Consider the following 21,366-nt stretch of genomic DNA (forward strand, 5'->3'; position numbering starts at 1 on the left):
TGTTGGATAATTGTAAATTCATCCATCCAATTTCTAACCCCTTTATCCAATGCTGGGTTGCTAGGGAGACAGAGTCTATACTAGTAAGCAACAGGCACACAGCAGGATACACCCTGTATGGGACACTAGTCTATCACAGGGCACACACAGACACTCTCTCACCAGGGCCAGTTTTCCCAAAAGCCAGTTAACCTACCAGTATATGTTTGGACTGTGGGAAGAAACCCAGATTAACACAGGGAGAATATATAAACTCCATGCAGATAGAACCCCAGGAACTGAACCCAGGGCTCCAGCACTGTGAGGCAGCAATGTTAACCTCTGTGCCACCATGCCACCCATATAATTCCCAGTATATAGTACAAATTAAACAAAACAAAAAATAATATAAATGTTATTTAAGTTCAGATACTTGGTGAAGAACAATATGCCAGCTTCCAAGTGAAATATGGGTGAGTAATTCATTAATTATTGGCACTGATAGCAGTGACTTTGATAGAGACAGTGGGATGGATTGTACAATTTTGGATAATAACGAGAGATGTCAGTACAGCAAAAGACCATGGCTTTGAACAATTGTTTCATGGTAGTGATTAGACTTTAATTACTTCCACTATTTGATTTATACAAAAATAGAGCAAATTCCCATTAGCGAATTCTACAAGTATCACTCAGCTAGATATAACTCTATATTCCTTTGCAATTTTAAGTCATATGTAATTTAATACATGACACTCTTATTTAATTCAAAGTTCAAAAGCAGTGGTTACAGATCATCTGATTAGATTTCTCATTGTGAAACTTTAGTGGTTTTTGTCTAGGTAGAGCATGCCAGTTCCAGAATTATTCTTAGCAATATTGAATTAAAGTATTTGGTCAAGTGTTGACAAGGACCTTCTTTGTTGGTGAGACCTCGGCCAAACTGGCTGTCTGCTTCCAAATCCCGCCACTCTCCGGTTCCTCTATCATAGTGTCTTACTCCTTGTTTCACTCCACATGGCTAGTGAAAACACTGTAGAGAGTTCACACCTTACCCACTGGAAACAGTAGCTTATTGTTAGGCAGCAGCAGTCTTTCCTACCACTGCTGTGGCAGCAGACCCAGGACACCGTTTCCCTCTATGACATTACCTGTTTTGTATTGCCTGCTTTTTCAGTGGATGTCCTCTCTCTGCAGGAGAAGAGAAGCTTGACTCGCTCAAGGGGTAAGTCAGGAGGAGGTCAACCGCACTGAGCCAGCCCATCTCTGATACATGCCTGTCTGGACATGGTCTCCAGGATAGTTTGAGAACCTCTCAGCACCCTCCAGCATCTGGGCTTTGATGGATAGGGTCACGTTCAAATTAAGGACAGACTGACCTTTTGACCCATAGAGTTGCTCCATCGATCTCTGCTGGACAGTGCTTCCTTGGATGGGCCTGTGCCTAAGTGCCACAGGTTTCTGGTGGGACTGCACTCTTCATTGGCCATCCCCATGATGCTCCATGCTCGATGAAGGGGTCTGAGGTCTTCATTGCTGTCCAAGGGGCTGAAGCTCTGAAATGTCCTGGATTTCATCTCATGCACCCTGCAGTCAGAGGTTCCTTGACCCCTCGCTCTCTGGTCAGCCTGTCTGAGGACCCTGCTTGTTCTAACAGTTATTCCTAAAGAAGACCTTCATTGCTGGAGGACAGTGTGCAAAAGCATTAAATTCCATAATCCTATTTCATGTAGGCCTGGGGGACACTGATTCAGAAAGTGGATGACTACTGCACCAAGTTTGGACACTATTTGAAACTAACAAAGGCCCTTGCACTTGCAACTGGTATGAGTACAGTGTCCTGCTCCCAGCTTTGGCTCACATTAGCGCACATATAACAAAAACTAAGAAGGTGATGTATCTTCATATCTCGATTCCTTAGGTTTCACTTTCAGCCTGACTACGGAGGACGTTCTTCACCATTTCCAAATGACAAAGGAGATTTCTCAACAGCTCAGGAAGCTTCATGCCTCTGCACAGGCCCCTACATCCAAGTAGTCTAGAAATGCCTGGCTCCACCTTGCTTCTGTGGCTCTGGCACCTTCTGTGTGTCTTCACTTTCAGGGGACCTGAACTCCCTTGTGCAGATACCTGCTCATTTCAGGTACACAGTTTTCATACACTAGGAAAAAGTGTCCTGCACTGATGGATCACTCTGAAGTATTTTCATTCCCTGTACGGACTTCTTACCTCTTGGTAAACCCATCTCTTCTAAATGAAATGGTTCACTAGGTCACTCCTGTAACATTGGTTCTCTGAAAGAAAAGAGTAGCCACTAAGCTCCTCAGGTTGCCTGGCAGGCCGAGTGGGTTCATTAGGAAAAGAAGAAGTCATGAGCCATGAGAACAGAATGGAGGCAAAGACAAGGCAAAATGCATAAGGCATAAATTCGATTGTATTAGTCAGAAGTAATGAATTGGACAAATTCTTCATAGCAGAAAGCTAATAAAATGATATTGAACAGTAAATGAATTGTATCATCTCCAGAGAATTTAAAACATAAAAAGAAAACAAAATAGGAAAAAAAAGAAAAGTGTATATAGAATACAGAATATTGATTATTAAATGTCCTTCAAATGTTCAGAAAACATAGTCATATTATAGGTTGGTCTTAAATGTCCACACTAGAATTTATAGTCAGTAATGTTACAGAACCAAGTTTGCTTTAAAGGAATATACTGTCAGTATATAAGATATCAGGGGAAAAGGACATGCTTTACAAAGTCAGGACTAGCTACTTTTCTACGATTTGAACATTTTCTTTCTCAAATTGATGTCAAAGTACTCATCAAGGATCCCGTTCAGAATGCCTGCTCCACCTGTTACAGCGAGTGCAAAGATCAGGGCCAGACTCAAGTAAAACCCAGGCAACCTGAAAAAAAGAAAATAATGCATCAGATTAACTGACACCAAGCTGGTTACATCCACTGCATTGTGCTACGTGATTTAAGAATTGCTATGTAAATTCTGGAGAATTTTCTTTGACTCCTTTGAAGAGTGCCATGTGTTCTTGTTACCCAACCAGGTAATCAGAATACTATACTGGGGTATTATTTTTATTTTCTAGTCTAGAAGCAAGTGTGCCACCTACTGGTCCACCACCACTCCTAACAGCAGATAAAATGGGTTTTTCACTTACTTTTATGACTATACGGCATGTGCCACTGAATATTTCACATCAGTGCTTACAGTCTCAAATCAAGATCAAAATTAAAATCGTAGTGATGGAATCGCATCACTCATCACAGTCACATCAGTTTTAATGAACCAAGAGATCAGTGGTCTAGTGAAACCTGTACTCCCAACTATTTCTTAATACTGCACTATGAAGTTAGAGATTCTATCATCTTCCTTTTAACAGATTTTCAGCCGTAATTAAATATTTAGTAAAAATTTGAATTGCTGTCATGTTCAATTTTATATGCTCTACATCTAGAATGTGCAGAAAGTGCACAAACGAGCCATCTAGAACTAACAAGGTATTTATATTTCTTGAAAACAAAGATAGTAGTACTTTTTAAAATAGTTTTTACCCAATCACCTAGTTCAAAACTGGTGCTTAATAAAGATCCTGTTCAAGTTTAAAACTTTAAGTTTTAAGTAGATGTTAGTGCAAGAAGAGGTAGTTGGCTTCATTTGTGGGGTCAGAAGATACTAGAAGGTATTTTCTGTTCCAGTCATCAGTGCATCATAGTGGAGAAGGAAGGAACACTTTCAGGGTCAACTGGCTTTTCCTATCTGTTGTATTTATATGTGAAAATGGGTGAAAATAGCTATTTCTTTTAGGTTTTCACTTGTGAACTGGACAATAACAATTCTTGATCATACACTAATTCACATAAAGCCAGACACAGGAGAAACTTCATATTCTTAGGAAATATCACATTTACATTCACTCTTACCTGTTTTTAACAGAGGTAGAATATCCATTAAAATACATTTGTCGAGCACAGAGGTAAAATAGGCCAAGGACTGCCGCTAGTACTGAAAAGGAACAAGATTTAGATACAGTATGGTCAGACAGAATGCAATGCATCCACAGTTAACCTTGTTTCTTTAAATGCATTAAAAAATACCTACAGCTACTAATTAAATTGTTGGCTGACTACTTTTCCTGAATTTATCTTCTTAGAATATGTTCACTTTCTTATCAAAGTATATTGACATGAGCTTGCTTTTACAGTTACTTTTAATGAGTGAGGTGTGGATAATGCATTCACAAACTTTTGCGAACTTTTGCATTAAAATTACTTTCAGAAAAGAGCAGATCAACAATATTGCAATAGTGATGCTTTAGCTGCTGTACAAAAGTACACTGCTTTCTCTGTTTCAGAAGAGTGCATGTGATCAACCCGTTACTTGGTGAGAACATTCTTTCCAATAGGTATTTGGCCAGAGATAATGCCTGCTATTGACTGGTTATTAGGAAGTCCAGTACCACTATTAAATAAACACTCCCCAACAACCAAACCCTGTAACACTACTCTTGTTAATACTTTAGCAGTATTGAAAATTGCACAACCCCACTTTTGCCTGTTTCTGTGTATTGTACTGTAGGTCATGACTTTACAAGCTAACTTCTGATTTTGAAAGCCATTAAGCACAGTATTTCTAACTATCTGGTCTCATAACCCTAAATCCATCCTTAAATGGTTAACATTGACAAGGCAGTTCATCTCCTCTCACAGTTTAGCTGAGAACACTTTTATGTTATAGTTCCCCAAGCTTCCTAAGAGCTATGGTTGCGGTGGAGTCTTTCTGGCCAAAGCAAAATGCCAGCTGCTCCTTTAAATAAGGAATAACTTTTCAAACAAATCTCTGGCAATGAACAGACAAATATCAGATGTTAGTGGACACTACGCAACATTAGAGTGAGTGTTACTGGAGCTGTGTATGCTTCTGTTCTCCTGTTGACTGGGAGGTTTGTGATATAATTCTTCATTATTTGGTCCCTGCTACATTGTCATAGATCTGGCTCTGGGACAGGGCTGGATGCTGCTGGTGTGTTACATTACTGGTTTTAAAATACTGTTAATTGTACAGCAAACACTGTACAATCCCAAGATGTAGCTCCATAATATGACAAGGATAGTGCTGGTGTTTCCTGGGTGGGTGGCTTTGGCTCAATACCATCCTGTTTAACGTTAGTTTCAGATCAGACTTAAAGCTTCACAGTTGGTTGGAAGGTGACTGGGGTTTCAAAACATTAGTGTTAGTGTGTTAATGATCCGCATCCAAGCCTTGGTACTTAAATAGTAGGTCTTGTTTATTTTAATCCTTTTCAATCCCACGCTGGCAACAGCATTTGCCTTTATGCTGAAGTATACTGAGTGATGCATTCACAGAATAAACGCATGCTCTTGTCAAACAGAAGTGATCTTTACAAATCACTGCAGACTAAAATGCAGTGATACAGTATGCAGTAGTGATACTGTAATGATCTCCAGCACACACATGTAGAGTGTTTCTTGGTCTATTTCATGAGTCTGTGAGAAATCAGCTAAGAGCTGATCTGCTTTGGTGAGAACTTGACCTTTTCTTCTGTCTAGCAGGAATCTGACAAGAGCTACTTTCTAACATTGGCTGGTAATATTAAGTCCCAGTAACCCACTATCAGGTACAACAATTAAATAAACTCCCCCGACAACCAAAGACATGTTAACAATAGTTAAATTAAGGATTGTCTCTAAATGTGAATGAATTAAGTTGATTTTTTTAGTTCAAGTTTTGAAACTTTGAGTTTTAAATTACATTGTAGTACTTCTGTAATACTTATGTCACATTTTTGTGTCCACCTTTCTGAATTTCTCCTTCTTTTGTTCGTTTAATTTAACTTGGTGTTAGTTTAATTAGAATTGTATACATATTTAAACCTTCTCATAAGAAAGGGGATAAAATATTCTTTACTTTTAACTTTTAACTTGGTTTGTTAACTTGGAGTGCTCCAGCGACTGTTCAACCTGAGCCTGCGCTTGGAAAGAGTCCCGGTGCTCTGGAAGACATCATGCCTGGTCCGGTACCAAAGAAAGGGCGCCCCTCTGTCCTCAACGACTACAGACCAGTTGCACTGACTTCTCACATCATGAAGACACTGGAGAGGCTGGTCTTATCCCACCTGAGACCCCTGGTCAGCTCATCACTGGACACCCTACAGTTTGCCTACCAGCCCAGTGTTGGTGTGGAGGATGCGATCATCTACATGCTCCAAAGGGCCTACTCACACCTGGACAGGGCTGGCAACACTGTAAGGATCATGTTTTTCGACTTCTCCAGTGCCTTCAATACCATCCAGCCCTTACTTCTAAGGAGGAAGCTGGAGGAGATGCAAGTCAATGCCTCCACGACCTCGTGGATCACTGACTACCTGACAGGCAGACCACAGTCTGTGAGACTTCAGAACTGTGTGTCTGAACAGGTAGTGAGTAACACAGGGGCACCTCAAGGGACAGTTCTTTCTCCATTCCTCTTCACCCTCTATATTTCGGACTTTAAGTACAACTCAAAGTCATGCCACCTGCAGAAGTTCTCAGATGACTCTGCAATTGTGGGATGTATCAAGGGTGAACAGGAGGAGGAGTACAGAGGACTGGTCAGCAGCTTTGTGGAGTGGTGTGGGGTGAACCACTTGGAACTGAATGTTACAAAGACAAAGGAACTGGTGGTAGATTTCAGGAGGAAAAAGGTCAAACCTACTTCTGTCTACATCCATGGGAGTGGCGTGGAGATGGTGGACTCGTACAAGTACCTGGGAGTGCACATCGACGATAGACTGGAATGGTCTAAGAACATCGAGGCCATCTATAAGAAGGGACAGAGCCGACTCTACTTCTTGAGGAGGCTCAGGTCCTTCAATCTGTGTAGTAAGATGCTACACATGTTCTATCAGTCGGTGGTAGCGAGTGCCATTTTCTACGCAGTGGTGTGCTGGGGCTCTGGGATTAGAGCAGTAGATTCCAAAAGGCTGAACAAGCTCATCAGGAGAGCAAGCTCTGTCATTGGGTTTGACCTGGACTCCTTGGAGGTAGTGGCTGAGAGGAGAATGATGTCCAAACTAGAGGCCATCATGGACAACTTCTCCCATCCCCTCTATGACAGGCTTGCAGGAATGAAGAGCACGTTCAGCAATAGACTGATTCATCCACGGTGCGACAGGGAGTGCTACAGGAGGTCATTCTTGCCGTCTGCCATAAGACTGTACAATGCATCCACCTTGCGTCTTGGCAGAGGCAACATCGACAGTGACCTGTTTCTGGACTAAACGCATCTACACATCTACTGCTACATCTGTTCTCTTTCTTTTTCTTTTTCTTTTTCCCGTTTACAACCACTTTTTGTGCAATATATGCCAGGGACCTGTGCAATACATTTATATTTATATCTATAGTTACATCTATATTTATATTCATATGTGTGATATGAGTGTGATACGATTTTCTGTGTACTGTTCTGTTCTAGTTTGTTCTTGTGCATCCGGACTGTGAGTAACTCTTGTATTGTATTGTATGTATTGTACTATTATTATATAATTCGTTACACTGTGGCTGTGTTGTGTGTGTTAAGCTGCTGTTGCACTGCAATTTCCCTCACGGGATCAATAAAGTATCTATCTATCTTAAGAAATATCCAAGGTAGAGTTATCTACAAAAGTTTGATTTGTGTTAGAAATTTTGAATAATTATAGTGTTGCCACGTTGCCAGCACAATTCCTGTGGAGATTCTGAATCACTTGATTATCTAAATAGTAAATTTTCATAGGATGAATATTACCATCATACAAGTATTACAAGCCTTCTTTGTCAAGAGAGTTCTTGACAAGAACACTTCTGATTTTGTCAGTGCAGTGTGATTGTTTTTTTAGAGTTTAATCCAGACAAAGAATAGGTAAAGTTAAATTTCTTTATAGATTCCATCCCCAAATACTAGTAAAGACTGAAAAATAAAGGAAGTCTTCTTGACAATTTTATTTAGATATCACTCAGTTAACATGGAATTATTATGTGTTTAATTATGGAATTATACAAAATGCTGGAACTTTCTTATTTTCTTACTCAGTCCTTCTTCAAGAAATATTACACTAATATATATCATAAAAGTATATTGTACTGCACTACTCAATTTATATTGAATAAATTGCTACAAGACTACAAGTTATATCAATAACTGACTAAAATAGTGGAGGTTAAAGTTATAAATCAGGTTCATATTGTACAGCAGCTTTCATTTGAAACAAATACTGTACGTATAGTGAGGTAACAAAGTAATATTTTTCTCTGTTCCAAATAGCGCATCATTAAACAAGCAAGAGGTTTTTTTTTCAGTCTGGATGACACCATATACTGTATAGAAAATAATTATTCCAAAATTATAAAGCAACAGTTGCCTACTTAAAACTCAAAAGTGTCCACTTCAGTGGTCAGAGTACATAGACCTGTTCTGTTTATCTTACCTCCCAAATCACCCCACCCCCCCCAAGAATGATCCAGTTCATTATTAGTAAAATGTTTGGACATTTTTTGGTATTTGTGCCCATTGTGACTGTCTCAAAGTAACAAGATCAGAGATAGATGAACAAGTGTTCCAAAGACTGCCCATTGTCTTCATGTAAAGAATGTGTTACTGTGAGTAACTGTGAGTTCAACATTGTGATTCCTGGAAAAGATACAAATAGTTGGAGACCTGAGTCATGGATATGTAGGCTTAAAATTTAAAATTAAACTTAAATTTTAAAAAATACTTACTTTTCAATGAAAATCACATATTCAATTCATGAGGAAATATACATATTGATCATATATGCAAAATTATAAAATTAACTTGCTTGTTACTGTAAGTGTTCTACTAAAAAAATATCAAATTCGTTTTTCCATACCTTCATTAAAAAAGTGGCTGGACATCCAGAGCATCACTAAAAATATTGGATAAAACTCCACACAGTTCTGACTGAGGAACACATGAAACAGTATGTTAGACATATACATTGACAATTTATACATTGCAGGAAACGTCTGGCAATTGCCATTCCATTATATTTAAAAGTCAAACTGTATGTCTCTTTCTACAGGTTCAGGACCAATATTCCCTTAACACACATCTTAAACAAAAAGAAACTGTGGATCTGATGTGGCTTTAGCTTATTTTTTATGACTAACACAGACATATAGACATATGTTGAATGAAAATATTTATTCTAGATTATCTTGTCTTATTTCCTCTAATTTAATTTAAATGCACAACAGGAAAGAAGATCAGTTTGATTAAGTACTTTTGCCTTATATTCATGTTGTTATGTAAAATATATATTTCAATAGTACTACTTAACTCTTTTTACTGTATCATTATTGACATTTTTATGTTTATTTTCTTAGAAGTACAGATACACTAGTGCTGCTAAGTACAGGTACAGTATGTGGGCATCTTTAGAATCACAAAAAAGGGTTTCTACTATGGTATTTGTTAATTAAATATTGAGAGTTGTCTAGAAATGTTTTTTTTTCTCCTACTCTTCAAGCACTTTGTTAAATAGCTGCAATATGGTACAGCCTATGTACAAATTCTTGTACAGTACAATGACTGTCACAAATGACCAGTGGCCACATGATGACTCTACTGCTCCTCTTTCATTGAGTGGACAACAATGGAGGGATGCACTTCTCCCCTAAACAGAGCTAATCCTCAGGTATGGGGCCTATGTGTCAAATGACACGTGGTTGAAAGGTGAGCAGAATGGAGGAGTTGGGCCACACTTTCTCAGTCTCTCCCATGGGTAGCAGCGGCAAGTCAAGACATGTAAAGAAAACTATAACAACGGTAACTGTAAATCCTACATTTATAGGAAAAAAGTAAAAGTGGGAATATGTCCTAGCTCCTCTTAAAATTCAATTTAATAAAAAAACATCTAACTGATTAATGAGTTGGAGCATGCATCTATGCTCTTTCCGTAACTACTGTACAGTAAATGCTCGATTCCAATTTGCCTCTCTTCTCAAAAGTTTTTACAAACAAGAACAGATTACTTCTTTCACAAAATACAGAAAATAAAGCTGAAACTGAATCTGAAAGGGTAAAAAGATGTAGAATCATACTTTATAGTTTGGTTTTTAGCTTAATGGAGTCCCGTTATCTGGCATTTTCATGTTCACTTTACAGTGATGAGGATCAAATAACCACATTCGCATCGTAGAATTGGACCCAGCTTGCATAACAAAGAGACGTTTATATCTAATCCAACAATTAAAAATTAAGCAAATGGGGGCTGCACTTTAACATCTGTGCTGACTACTAATTTCCGTAATTAAGGGCACAAGTTATAAAGAGCATTGTTTTATTTCTTCGTGTAATGAATCATACCACCTTAATTCATGTATATGTGCTGCCATCTTCATCTACCACGCATATGCTCCTGACTGTGATAAATGAAGCCCAATCATTCATTCTCAAGGATGACATGCCATAAGTATATAGTTTAGTGTGAGGAGGAGCTTTATTCTGGCTTTATGGGGTAGCTTCTCTCATTCTCAGGGCCACTAATGATGTTATCTCCTTGAGGTCTATCTCAGTGAAAAAAAAAAAGATTTAATGTACACAGACTTAATCAACCACTTTGAATCCTCACAAAGCCTGACTGGAGTGTTTTAAATACCTCGTTCCACATTTTAATCACTGTAATAAATGATCTGTCATCTACATATACAGTAGATGGGCCTTGCTAGACTAATTTGCAGCCAATCTCTTCCTATATCCCGAGTCTGAACTAGACGGCGCTCCATCTTTCGATTAGCTGTGCTCTGCCTCTATTGTCTGCTTTTTTCTCTTATTATGCAGATCAGTTGCCTATCCTCTGGTGGTTAACACTTTATTGGGGCCACTTGGGGTTAATGGTGGTCTCATTTCATTTCTATTTTCAGCCTGCTTTGTTTATTCTCCACTATAATGTTTCACACTCGCACTCCTAAAAATGAGGCGTTTATTTTCAATCTCAACTCTTGGGTGCTACAGTAAGTTGTCCGTTTTCATATATTTTTCTGCTCATCTACATTTGTTTGCGGGTTGTTTTCTACTACTGGTGCCAATGAAAATACAATCATGTTTTTAGAAACATTCAAAGATTTTTCCATTTTCTGATCCATCACTGATTTCTTTCATTTCAAACTCTTGGCCTTTTCAGTGTAACAATAAATACATGTTATTTGTTCAGATTCTGAATTGTATTGCGGTCCTTTTTGAGAAATAATCTTCTTGACTTTGAAAATACTTGAGTAGTCTTCTGGATGTTGTATTTGAATACCTCAGAATTATTTGTTATGGTTTATTTTTGAGATTCTACTTTCCCCTGTAGAGAAAACAGAGGTCTTGGCTGCCGTAGTAATGTCTCTAAAGGCCCTGAGACACTAATAACCTGTTCATATCTTTCTGGATAAGGTCAATCCAAATTTTACAAACATCCAGATAGACTTTATGAAGAAAATAGACGGGACACTTGAAATTATATCATAATCAAGACTTATACCATTGATCCCAGCCAAACTCCCAGTTTAATACTTAGATTCCGACCATCCTTCTGTTTAGAATATTATTCACTTTCAAATATATATTTTTTATCCATAAGGTCAACGCTAATCATTAACTAACAGTACTGAGTGATCATCTTCAATCCACTTTGCTGCACTTCCTTCTTGCTGGGGGGAATGTCTTCCAGGGTGATAATACCCCCATCTACAGGGAACACACAGTCGCCCAGTGGCCTGGTGACCTTGATGCTGTTCAGGATGATATCCATATGACTTGGCCTTCTCAGTAAACAGATCTGAACCCAATCGAGAACTTAGGGGATATTCTGAAATGATGTCTGAGACTGAGTTGTCCATCTCCATCACCCCTGTGTGAGATGCTTGACTTTATTGTAAAACTATGGTACGGCATCATTCCAGACACTGGTAGAGGTATACAGCCTGTATTGGCTGCATGCGGTGGCCCAGTGTCCTGTTAAGTGACTCTATATTGCTATTTCCATTTTTTTTCTCCACTATCAGTAGGTCCTCTCCAATACCTAAAGTAGTATCCTCTGGAATGAGAAATGCTATATGTAAGTATTTAATTATTAATTAAGTTATAAACTTGTCTCATGGTGATGATGATTCTTGGCCACAGGGCCCTTCCACTTGAAAATATCCTCAAGTTTTGATTTTAAATCTGTGATTGGCACATAAAGTTTTGAAAAATGTGTTTGTGTAATTAAAGTACATCTTATAAAGTATTTTATGAACGTAAGTGAATACAAACATCTATCTTACTGCACAATTGCAAATTCTATATTTAATATTTGTCTTTTTTCAGCCACACCAGTTATGAGGATTTCTTTAAAAAAAAAACAGCATTGATTTTCAACCAGAAAACCAATGTAAGGAATAATGAATATACTGAATAGGACTCCTCCATTAATACTGAAATTATATGGTGAATGCATGACCATGATATCAATAAACAGGTATTCAGATCCCTTAATCCAAGATGATTAGCACTGTTCCTATTCTAATCAGGCTGGGGATTCAGAGGAAATTCCACTAGAGTCGGAATTAAACAAGGAGCATTGTATTAAATTTCTAACACTACATTAGGCTATTAAAATACAAATAGAAAAACAAAGCCTAGAAACAGTTCCGTTGTACTTTCAAATTGGTTAAAAGACCCTTGTTGACTTTCTGTGTTCAACGTAAAACCACTTGTGTGAATGCGATGCAATATTCAATTAATTCCCATTCACCCAGTTGCTAAGCTGCATTTCCGTTTTAGCATCGTACCATATGTCAATCGATTCCCGTGTGCAAATATTTTTCCTTCTTTTGCAAAGTAAATATGACATTACAATTCTTTCCATCTATCACTTATAAACATATCAATGAGGTGTGAAGCTGAAATTTGCATTCAAGAATAAGGCTCTGTTGATAAATCCAGCTAAGACCCAGACTAGTGTAGGAGGAGTAGAGGAACACTGATAAAGCAGTAGTGAAAATGTGGTCTTGTGTGGCTTTGGTCAGTCTGTAATAAATAACTGTGACAAGCACACACCGGTTCAGCCTCAGCAAACCGGATAAGGAATTTACTGCACTCCTGCCAGGCTGGCAGGTACTGAGTAATTAGGTAGTTGTTCTTAAGAGAAACCCATTATCGCTAAACGTGCTTACTATTGTAGGTTACTATTGTAGGGACCCTTGTGATCACTGCTGGACAATGAAAAACAAAATTCTATACAACCCTAAAATATGTGTTTTTTTGTAACATCCACCCTTTTAATATTATGAATACATTTGTTATTTTAAAGACAAAAAGTAACAATGGTTGTACATGTATGATGCATATACAGTAAGGGCTTTTTCCATGCAGAGAAGGTTGTTTAGATCTGTTTGATGGGAGGCCTATACTGAGGTTAAGGAACTGGGATTTTCACTGTGGTCATGCTACTCTTTGCTGTACAGAAAAACATTCCTCATCTTCACTCTGATACGGACCATGATGGACTATATAAATAATCACGCCAGCAGGAGATCATTGGTTTGAAGAGTGAGCCCTGTATTTCACTCACGCTATTCGACAAATGCCAAATCTTTTTGATCAGTGGATAATAATACATACCTCCTCAACACAGGTTTCGACTAGTATTTGAGTTTTCATTTTTTTAATGACGCAAGAGGATTCATTTCTTAATCTTATAAGTTTTATTTCTTGGTATAGTTTCTGGCGTTCTCTACAGCTGTTTTTTTTTTCATCCCTAATGAAGGTCTGACAACTTACATATCATTGTCCAATGGCACAGCTTAGATCATGTATTGTATTATTTAACAGACGCTGGTTTGATTCAAAATTTACTTTTCATTATATGTAGGTAGCATAACCAGCAGCCATGTCACCCTGTAACTTACAATTGGTGACCCACTGAAGCTAAGCAAGTGTGAGCCTGGTCAGTACCTGGATGGGAGACCTCCTGGGAAAAACTAAGGTTGCTGCTGGAAGAGGTATTAGTAAGGCCAGCAGGGGGCACTCACCCTGCGGTCCATGTGGGTCTTAATGCCCCAGTATAGTACACTATACTGCAAAACGAGTGCTGTCTTTCGGATGAGACCGAGGTCCTGACTCTCTGTGGTCATTACAAATACCAGGATGTTTATTGAAAAGAGTAGGGGTATAACCCTGGTGTCCTGGCCAAATTTCCCATGCCTCCTAATAATCCCCCTCTATGAATTGGCTACATTACTTTGTTCTCCTCCCCCCCAATGGCAGGCGGAGCGATGCGCCGGTTGGAGTATTCTCGGTCGCATTTAATGGCAACATCAGCTCAAAGATTTGGTTCAAACCACCAAATGGAGACGGGCGTGCCGACAAGAGGACCGTGCTGATGCAGGATTAACACTAGGATGAGAGAGCGATTGTACAGTATGTAGGTAGTGTTAATACTTACAGTACATTCATATTCTTGTATCAAGTTTTTGGAAAAATCCAAGTGTACAACCCTGTAATTTACATATAATATTCAGACATTTCGTATGTTTAGAAACTAAACCTAAATTATTGCACCTATGCAAAAAAGTACAATAGTGAACTTCTACTATGAAGCTAGTTCGACAGTTGTAAAAGATGCAATACAATTGATTTTCTGATTAAATTTAGTGATGTTGTTTTTCTTATTTCTTGTTTCTTATTTTCCTGACCAGGTCTAGTGCAAGTGATCACATTACTCCTATCCTGGAGTCCGTAAACTGGTTTCCTATCAGGTTTCATGTCGACTTTAAAATTCTCATGCTCACCTATAAGGCTCTGCATGGCTTAGCAACCTCAGTGCATGTCTGAGTGTCCTACGTCCCACCTCGCAGCCTTCGTTCCTCAAATTCTGGTCTCCTATCTGTCCCCCAAGCCCGTCTACACTCTGTGGGTGACAGGGCCTTCTCCTGCTCTTCCCCAGAGCTCTGGAACTCTATCCCCAAGGAGATCACAGAGTCACCTTCCCTAAACTCCTTCAAATCCAGACTCAAAACCTTCTTTAGAAGAGCTTTTTCTTAACTGGGTCTCTGTGCCCCTTTGCTCCAACTGTATCCCATACCCCCTTCTTCTACCTCCTCTCATTTGGATATTCATTGTGTATTTTTCATGTTTTTCTCTTTTGTTTTGTTGCTGAACTGTAAAGCGCTTTGAGAAGCCACTTTTAAAGGCGCAATATAAAACTATTTTTTTTACTATTATTTCTAGAAAAACAACTTATGAAGAGTGCACACCGCTTTCTCCGATACTGTGGAAAACTTATTGTGCTGCAGCTAGAGAAAAAAAAACAACTATTTGATTTTTGCAGCGTGGTGCAATGTTCAGACTTACTGTGCCCGAAAGACTCTCTCAAACTCGGGGTGTCCAGTGATGGCTGGCGGCATGATATTGTGCTTCATTCTAGACTTTCCCACTCTCCTGGCCAGGTAACCTGAATGAGTCAATGAGTTAATAAATGTCAAAACCTGGGCAGCATTGTGTAAAATAGTTAAGTGTAACTGGTTGTCAGTTCCAGCCTTTCAATGTGGAAATTCCAGTCAAGTTTTGTGTCACTGGGGTGGCAAAAGGGTGTGATGGCTACATCTTAGAAAGTCACGGGTTTGAATCCAGCTGGGAAAAGTTGGGAAGCTTTTCTGTGAGAAGTTTCCATGTTTTTCCTGTTGTCATGCAGGTTTTCTTTCTGTGCTGCTCTGTCTTCCCACTAACATGCAGGCAAGGAAACTTCGTTGTGACCACATCTGAGTGCCAGGCACCCCACATCATGTTTCAGATTCGGCAAAGTGTGCTGTTTTGATAGTTAAATGAAATGAACTCCATCTAATTTAATCATTTAAACTGATCTCATTGATGAGTTAAAAAGCCAGAAACCGATCACTCCTGAGGTCGGAGGTTGGCTGCCCATTGAATGAAATGATAGATGATGTGGTGATCATGAACATTATCTTTGTTTTCGCATTTGTGGTTTACAGTAACTTATGATGGAAAAACACAGACATTTGAAGACAATGATCAGCAAACATTGAAATAATGTCCAAACTGACAATCAGAAATCCAGCTGATGCTCTTTTCTTAGAAGCTAAACATCATCTTGTTTCTCTAAAATATTGCTTTAAATGTATATATTCCTTGGAATTGGGTAGATACTTGGTTAATTAGAAGAGAGACTGTATAGATCTATTAATTACAAAATAACACCTAGAGATCCCAGTGGGGATTTTAATATTTAGCTTTACTTTTAAATCATAAAATTGTTTTCTGAGTAATTTTAGCATTGTAATTCAATTTAATTACTTAACTCCAATACTTAGGATACACGTATCCTAAGAGATTCCACTTTTAGCCATTTCTAATTGCATCCTGAGGTAAAAGCACGAGGGGAATTCAAAATGTTTTGCAACTCCTGTTTATAGAAACATTCATTTCACATCTTTGTTTCTCAGCGTTAAGCGCTGTTTATCTCAACATAACATTAGTCCTTCAAGGTAGCAATTCCCTGATAGTAGAACCCCCCCCCCCAGGTGGACAACTTCAAGGAATCATCGTCCTGGAGCCACGCAGTGCTGACTTCTGATGATACTGCAAATAACTGTCATTTGGGTCTAAGTCTGGGATGTTGAGTGGATAATGATTCATGTACTTAAATTCACACTGGCAATTGACAGTTTCTGAAATGGCATGTTGTCATGCTGCAGTAGACCACCATTTGTTGAACATGGCTTTAAGCAACCAGGCTAGCACACATCAGCATAATACAGAGCTCTGACTGTAGTTTTATTTGACATGTATACAATTAGCAGCAGCGCATTTCAAATTCCAAATGGAGATCGCCGAGACTGTGGTACACACCTTCAAACCTTACAGGTAGGTGTTTCCACTGAAATAAGTCTTGCTGTTAGAGTCCACCTGAACCTAAGGTGTCATATGTCAAATCATTAATAACCAAAAGAAACGCACTGTATCATTGCTAACAAGCTCCATGAGCTCTCTGCTGGACTCAGACAGTTTACAGGATGATCTATCTGGTAGAAGAGTCTCACTTGCCATGATGTTCGCTCATACAGTATGATGCACAAAATAATCAGTAAAAGCTTTTATGAGTAATGAATGAAAAAACACATTAAAATCTAGTGATGTGAAAAATGGTTTTTACAGGACATGCCAAGATTTTGAAATAAAAAAATATTTTTTTTTAAATGTGAGACACACAAAATGGCACACAATGGCCTAAAACAAGTCCGTGTAGCACTCTACGATTTAACCCAACCCATATAGTGCTCTCCTTTCTCTAACTCTCCTTAGTCTCAGGTGGCGTTCAGATTCAAAATTAACATAATATTTTTCTACCTTATGAAATGCTTTCTGGAACTCGAAATGTATTACATTGTGATCTTTTTCTACATACTGTATGCTACTGTTTGGGTTTTTTTGCAGTTTCATTAAAAGAAACCTACCGCGTCTAAGCTGGATCTGAATTTTCTCTTATACAGTAATATACCATCACTAAAAACATAATTTAGTATCCAACAGGATGTCTTGCATTTTTGATGCCTTTCAGTACCATCTAATTTACCTGGTTTAACTTTAACTGTAACTTGATGTTAAAAAGATTTAAGACTGACTGGTCGACAGTACCATTATTAGATTTCAGCTTTCCTTTCATAGATTGGTACAATATTTCCTACTTCCCATTTCCTACTAATGGGCAGTGTCTGTCCAATGTGCCAGATCATCTGAGGTAACAGCACAGCTCCTTCATTTATTAAAGTACTATCGGAAATCTAGTGGTTAGTCCTAAGAATTCCCAGTCCATGTCTCTGCAACGTCAAGATCATTAAAAAACAAGCAGGGTCCTTCCTCAGCAAGTAGCATGTGGTATAGCCCACTTCAGAGAATGCCTGTACAAAACATTCAAAATATTTTACAAATTCCCTTTTCATCCTCTAAACACCTGACTTAACACACATCAGTAAAGTATTACAGTACTTGGAAAAAAGCTCAGTGAATATTTACTGTACCTCAAATTCAATATCCTTTTCTCTGTTCCTGTTTTTTTCAATATTATTTTCCTCATTCTCTTCTTCCATCAGCTTTCCTGATGTTACTTTTGACAATGTTCGCAGCTCTTTATATCCCTTAAATTTCTATGAATAATTTGTCTTTCACGTTCTCTGTAATGAGATGTAATTTTTCATACTTCTCTAGACTGACCAATTTAATCACCTGGGCCATATTTTCCAAGACTTAAATTTATCTGTGGAAAAATGTTTTATCGCTTTAGCATTACATTTTTATCCTTCTTCTATGGATTATATACCCAGCATATCTAGATTCACTGTGTTTTCTCCATAGTCCATTTGAATAAAAATGTATACTTTTAACTATAGATGGTTATTTGCAGAGATTTTAAAAATACCTACAAACATACCATGTTGCGATAGTCAATCCTGAAAGGTCTCAGTTCCTGCACTCTGTCTTTATTGTATGGAAACACTAGATCAATATAAGCACCACCTCTTGTTGGTGACTTGACAGTCATTAATGATCTTCTACTACTGCAACTTCAGCTTCTGAGCTCCCAAAAGGATAAAGCCTATCTGCATGGAATAAGCTGAGGTCTGCCATTTATACTAAGTAGAGAGCAATGGCACTCCTCATTCTGAGAAAACGAAAACATGCTTCTGTCTCTCCTTTTCAGATCAAGGAGCAATACCCTTAAATGAAAACTGCTGTAGTTCTTAAAGGAATGTTAGCTGAAGTTCTCAAACTGAAAGTGACTTGAAATTAGGCTGTATCCTGATTCCCAGCACAGCAGAAATTAAAAGCACTTCCGATTATAAAAACTGAAAACACAAATTTTCAGGAGTTGTTTTGACTTTAATTTTTTTTTAATTACAGGATTTTTTTAAAAATAACTACTACTACTTCTAAATTTTGAACCACATTCATGTTACAATTTTTAATTAATCTGTGATGATGAATCACCCCAACATCAGACAACCTTTCTAAAGGCACAACGGTTGTACTTACTAAGCTCTCCGAGACAAGAAACTTCCAATTAGTTTCCTTTAATTAGGATTAATTCACTCAATTAAAAAGGCGTCAAAAACACTTGACGGAGAGTGAAACACTTTCCGACTTTCAAACCATACAATGTTTATTCAGTTTGGCAAGAAAACAAGTGAAAGACAGATAAAGGCTGAACAAAGCAGTTTTATTAGGTCCTCCTAAACTCTCCTCTTAACAGCAAGTGCAGAACTAACAGAAGCTCATTATAATGTCTTTTGTAAACAAGAACTATGCGGAAAAATGAGTCTAATGTAAATGAGCCTTTAGAAGTGACTCACATCATGATGGTAACTTCATTAATAACGTCTTAAACCTAGGGAACAAATATTACCCCATAAATGTGTTTGCAGGGTCTGCCCTTTTCATTGGAGTTACATGAGAAAGAAACATATAATAATATTTATTTGCATTTAAACGACGTTTTTCATCCTAAAGTGCTTCTCATACAGAAAGAGGAGACCATTTATCAACAACTTTAGTTCAGGTTCCACCTGAGAGACGCGAATCAGCCGTTCTGTGACGGCAGCCCCACTGCCCAGCAGATCAGGTGGAGAAGAGAGAAACTGTCCCCAGCCAACACACTGAGACATTGGTCTGGAAATTCTAGTCCAGTTAAGAGTGACACCCACTGGTCCACCAACAGAATAGACAGCCGGAGCCTGCTATACAGTAGTACAGTATGTCTGTGGCCTGCAACAAATAATCTTCTTTTTCTTCCAGTCATTAACGTCATCCATTTTAATGGAAGCAAACTGTTCGTCAGTCACGACTCCACTGATATTTTAGTACCTTACACCTTTGTGGACAAAAGAACATTATGTTGCAACCTCGCGAGCAAATAAATCACGGAGTCGATATCTTCAAAAAATCCTAGAGATTTCTATTAGACTTATTATTACTATCATTATTATTATTTCAACATTATACTATAGTTTAAACTATATACCGTAAACAACCAGTTTTGCGTAAATGTGTCTGGTAGAAGTTACTGGCTTTAGTTTAGTTCCAATACAAGCTCATAACACGTAATTAATCGTCTTATTTAATGCGGACCCTGGTAGAGGGCAGAAATTCTAGCGCTTACCCTGATGCAAGGCAGAAAGCAAAGTAACAGCAGCCAGGAGTGCGTGGTCTGCAGCCATGGCTCTTTAAACCTGTAAAACCACATGAACTACCGTGGTGGAAGGTCTTAGAAAGAAAGGTTTCGCAACGCTCGGTTGTCACGCGTCGAGTTGTAGAACAGGTTCATGTACGCTTTAATTCCTGAAATGATTAGTGAGAACCCCCCCCCAAAACAGTGGTAGAGGTATTATGGCAACAAAAAGAACCCCTGAAAAGCTTACGATGACTTATCTAGTCACCTATAAACCTTTCCTCTTCCTTTTTAAGAAAAACCTTTTTCTTTTCGGGGACATTTTGGAACCGCTTTGGTGATATAAATCTGTCGCCCTCTTGCGGAAATTTTAAAACAGTACAATTCATGACAGAAATCATGTCCTCGCAAGACTGGTGTAAATCAGAGCTTGATACCTCATTGCACACTAGTCCGGAAATGTGTCTAACGGGACATTTTGCAACAATAAATTAAGCTATACAAATAAAGAAATCTGGTGCAATTTATTTTTTAATATATATACAAACGGCCACTTTGGTGAATGTTTTCCTTCCCTATACTATATTATAAAATAACAAATGGTCAGTTCTAAACAAGTCTGTAAATCCACTTATTTTATGGCATGCTTACAACTTAAGAAGACATAAGAGGGAAAGAACGAAACAATGCAAAATATCCAGTAAAGTTGTACTTGTAAATACTCATGTTATATAATACGAATACTGTAAACGCTCAGTGCAAATCTTCTAATAATCATTTTTCTGCCATACAGTAGTTTAAAAATGTTGTAGGTCATATCTCCAACTTCTAAGTAGGCATTAGGTTGATGGTTATGTTTGACTCAGAGATAACATCTAAAATGAACGTGTAAAATAATCGTGTATTAGTGTGGCTTTTTTTTTACAGGGAGTAACTTACTGTACAAAGTACAGCAGAAATAATTATGGAAAAAGCAATGACATTGTGTTTTTAGAATACAATATTCAGACACGCTATTAATAACAAATTACTGTTAAAAACGCAGTTCAAAGACAGACAAACAAGTTTACTCAGAAATTAATCACGAACATTTCTTAAAGGAAAGAGTCAATGTACAGTATCAAGATACCTCCATAACATCCACTCAAATCGACGAATAG

General features: G+C 38.1%; 1 protein-coding gene across 1 annotated transcript; it reads right to left on the reverse strand.

Annotated features, from left to right (window-relative positions):
- Positions 1-2,335: 2,335 nt before the first annotated feature.
- mgst2 (microsomal glutathione S-transferase 2) lies at positions 2,336-20,469 on the reverse strand. The gene is made up of 5 exons (XM_088923986.1): positions 20,198-20,469; positions 15,379-15,478; positions 8,888-8,958; positions 3,921-4,002; positions 2,336-2,890 (listed from the first exon to the last, which is right to left on the reverse strand). The coding sequence occupies exons 1-5, from the start codon at positions 20,253-20,255 to the stop codon at positions 2,761-2,763; spliced, it is 441 nt and encodes a 146-aa protein (XP_088780112.1). The 5' UTR covers positions 20,256-20,469; the 3' UTR covers positions 2,336-2,760.
- Between the last annotated feature and the right edge of the window lie 897 nt (positions 20,470-21,366).

The sequence above is a fragment of the Atractosteus spatula genome, chromosome 1 (assembly GCF_055471065.1).
Source record: "Atractosteus spatula isolate fAtrSpa1 chromosome 1, fAtrSpa1.hap1, whole genome shotgun sequence".
Taxonomy (NCBI): Eukaryota; Metazoa; Chordata; class Actinopteri; order Semionotiformes; family Lepisosteidae; genus Atractosteus; species Atractosteus spatula.

Excerpts from the sequence above, each read along its gene's own strand:
- mgst2 (XM_088923986.1), bottom strand. The coding sequence starts at position 20,255 with ATGGCTGCAGACCACGCACTCCTGGCTGCTGTTACTTTGCTTTCTGCC. Across the intron at positions 15,479-20,197 it reads GCTTTCTGCCTTGCATCAGG|GTTACCTGGCCAGGAGAGTG; the intron begins GTAAGCGCTAGA and ends TGACTCATTCAG. Across the intron at positions 2,891-3,920 it reads TCTACCTCTGTTAAAAACAG|GTTGCCTGGGTTTTACTTGA; the intron begins GTAAGAGTGAAT and ends TCTTTTTTTCAG.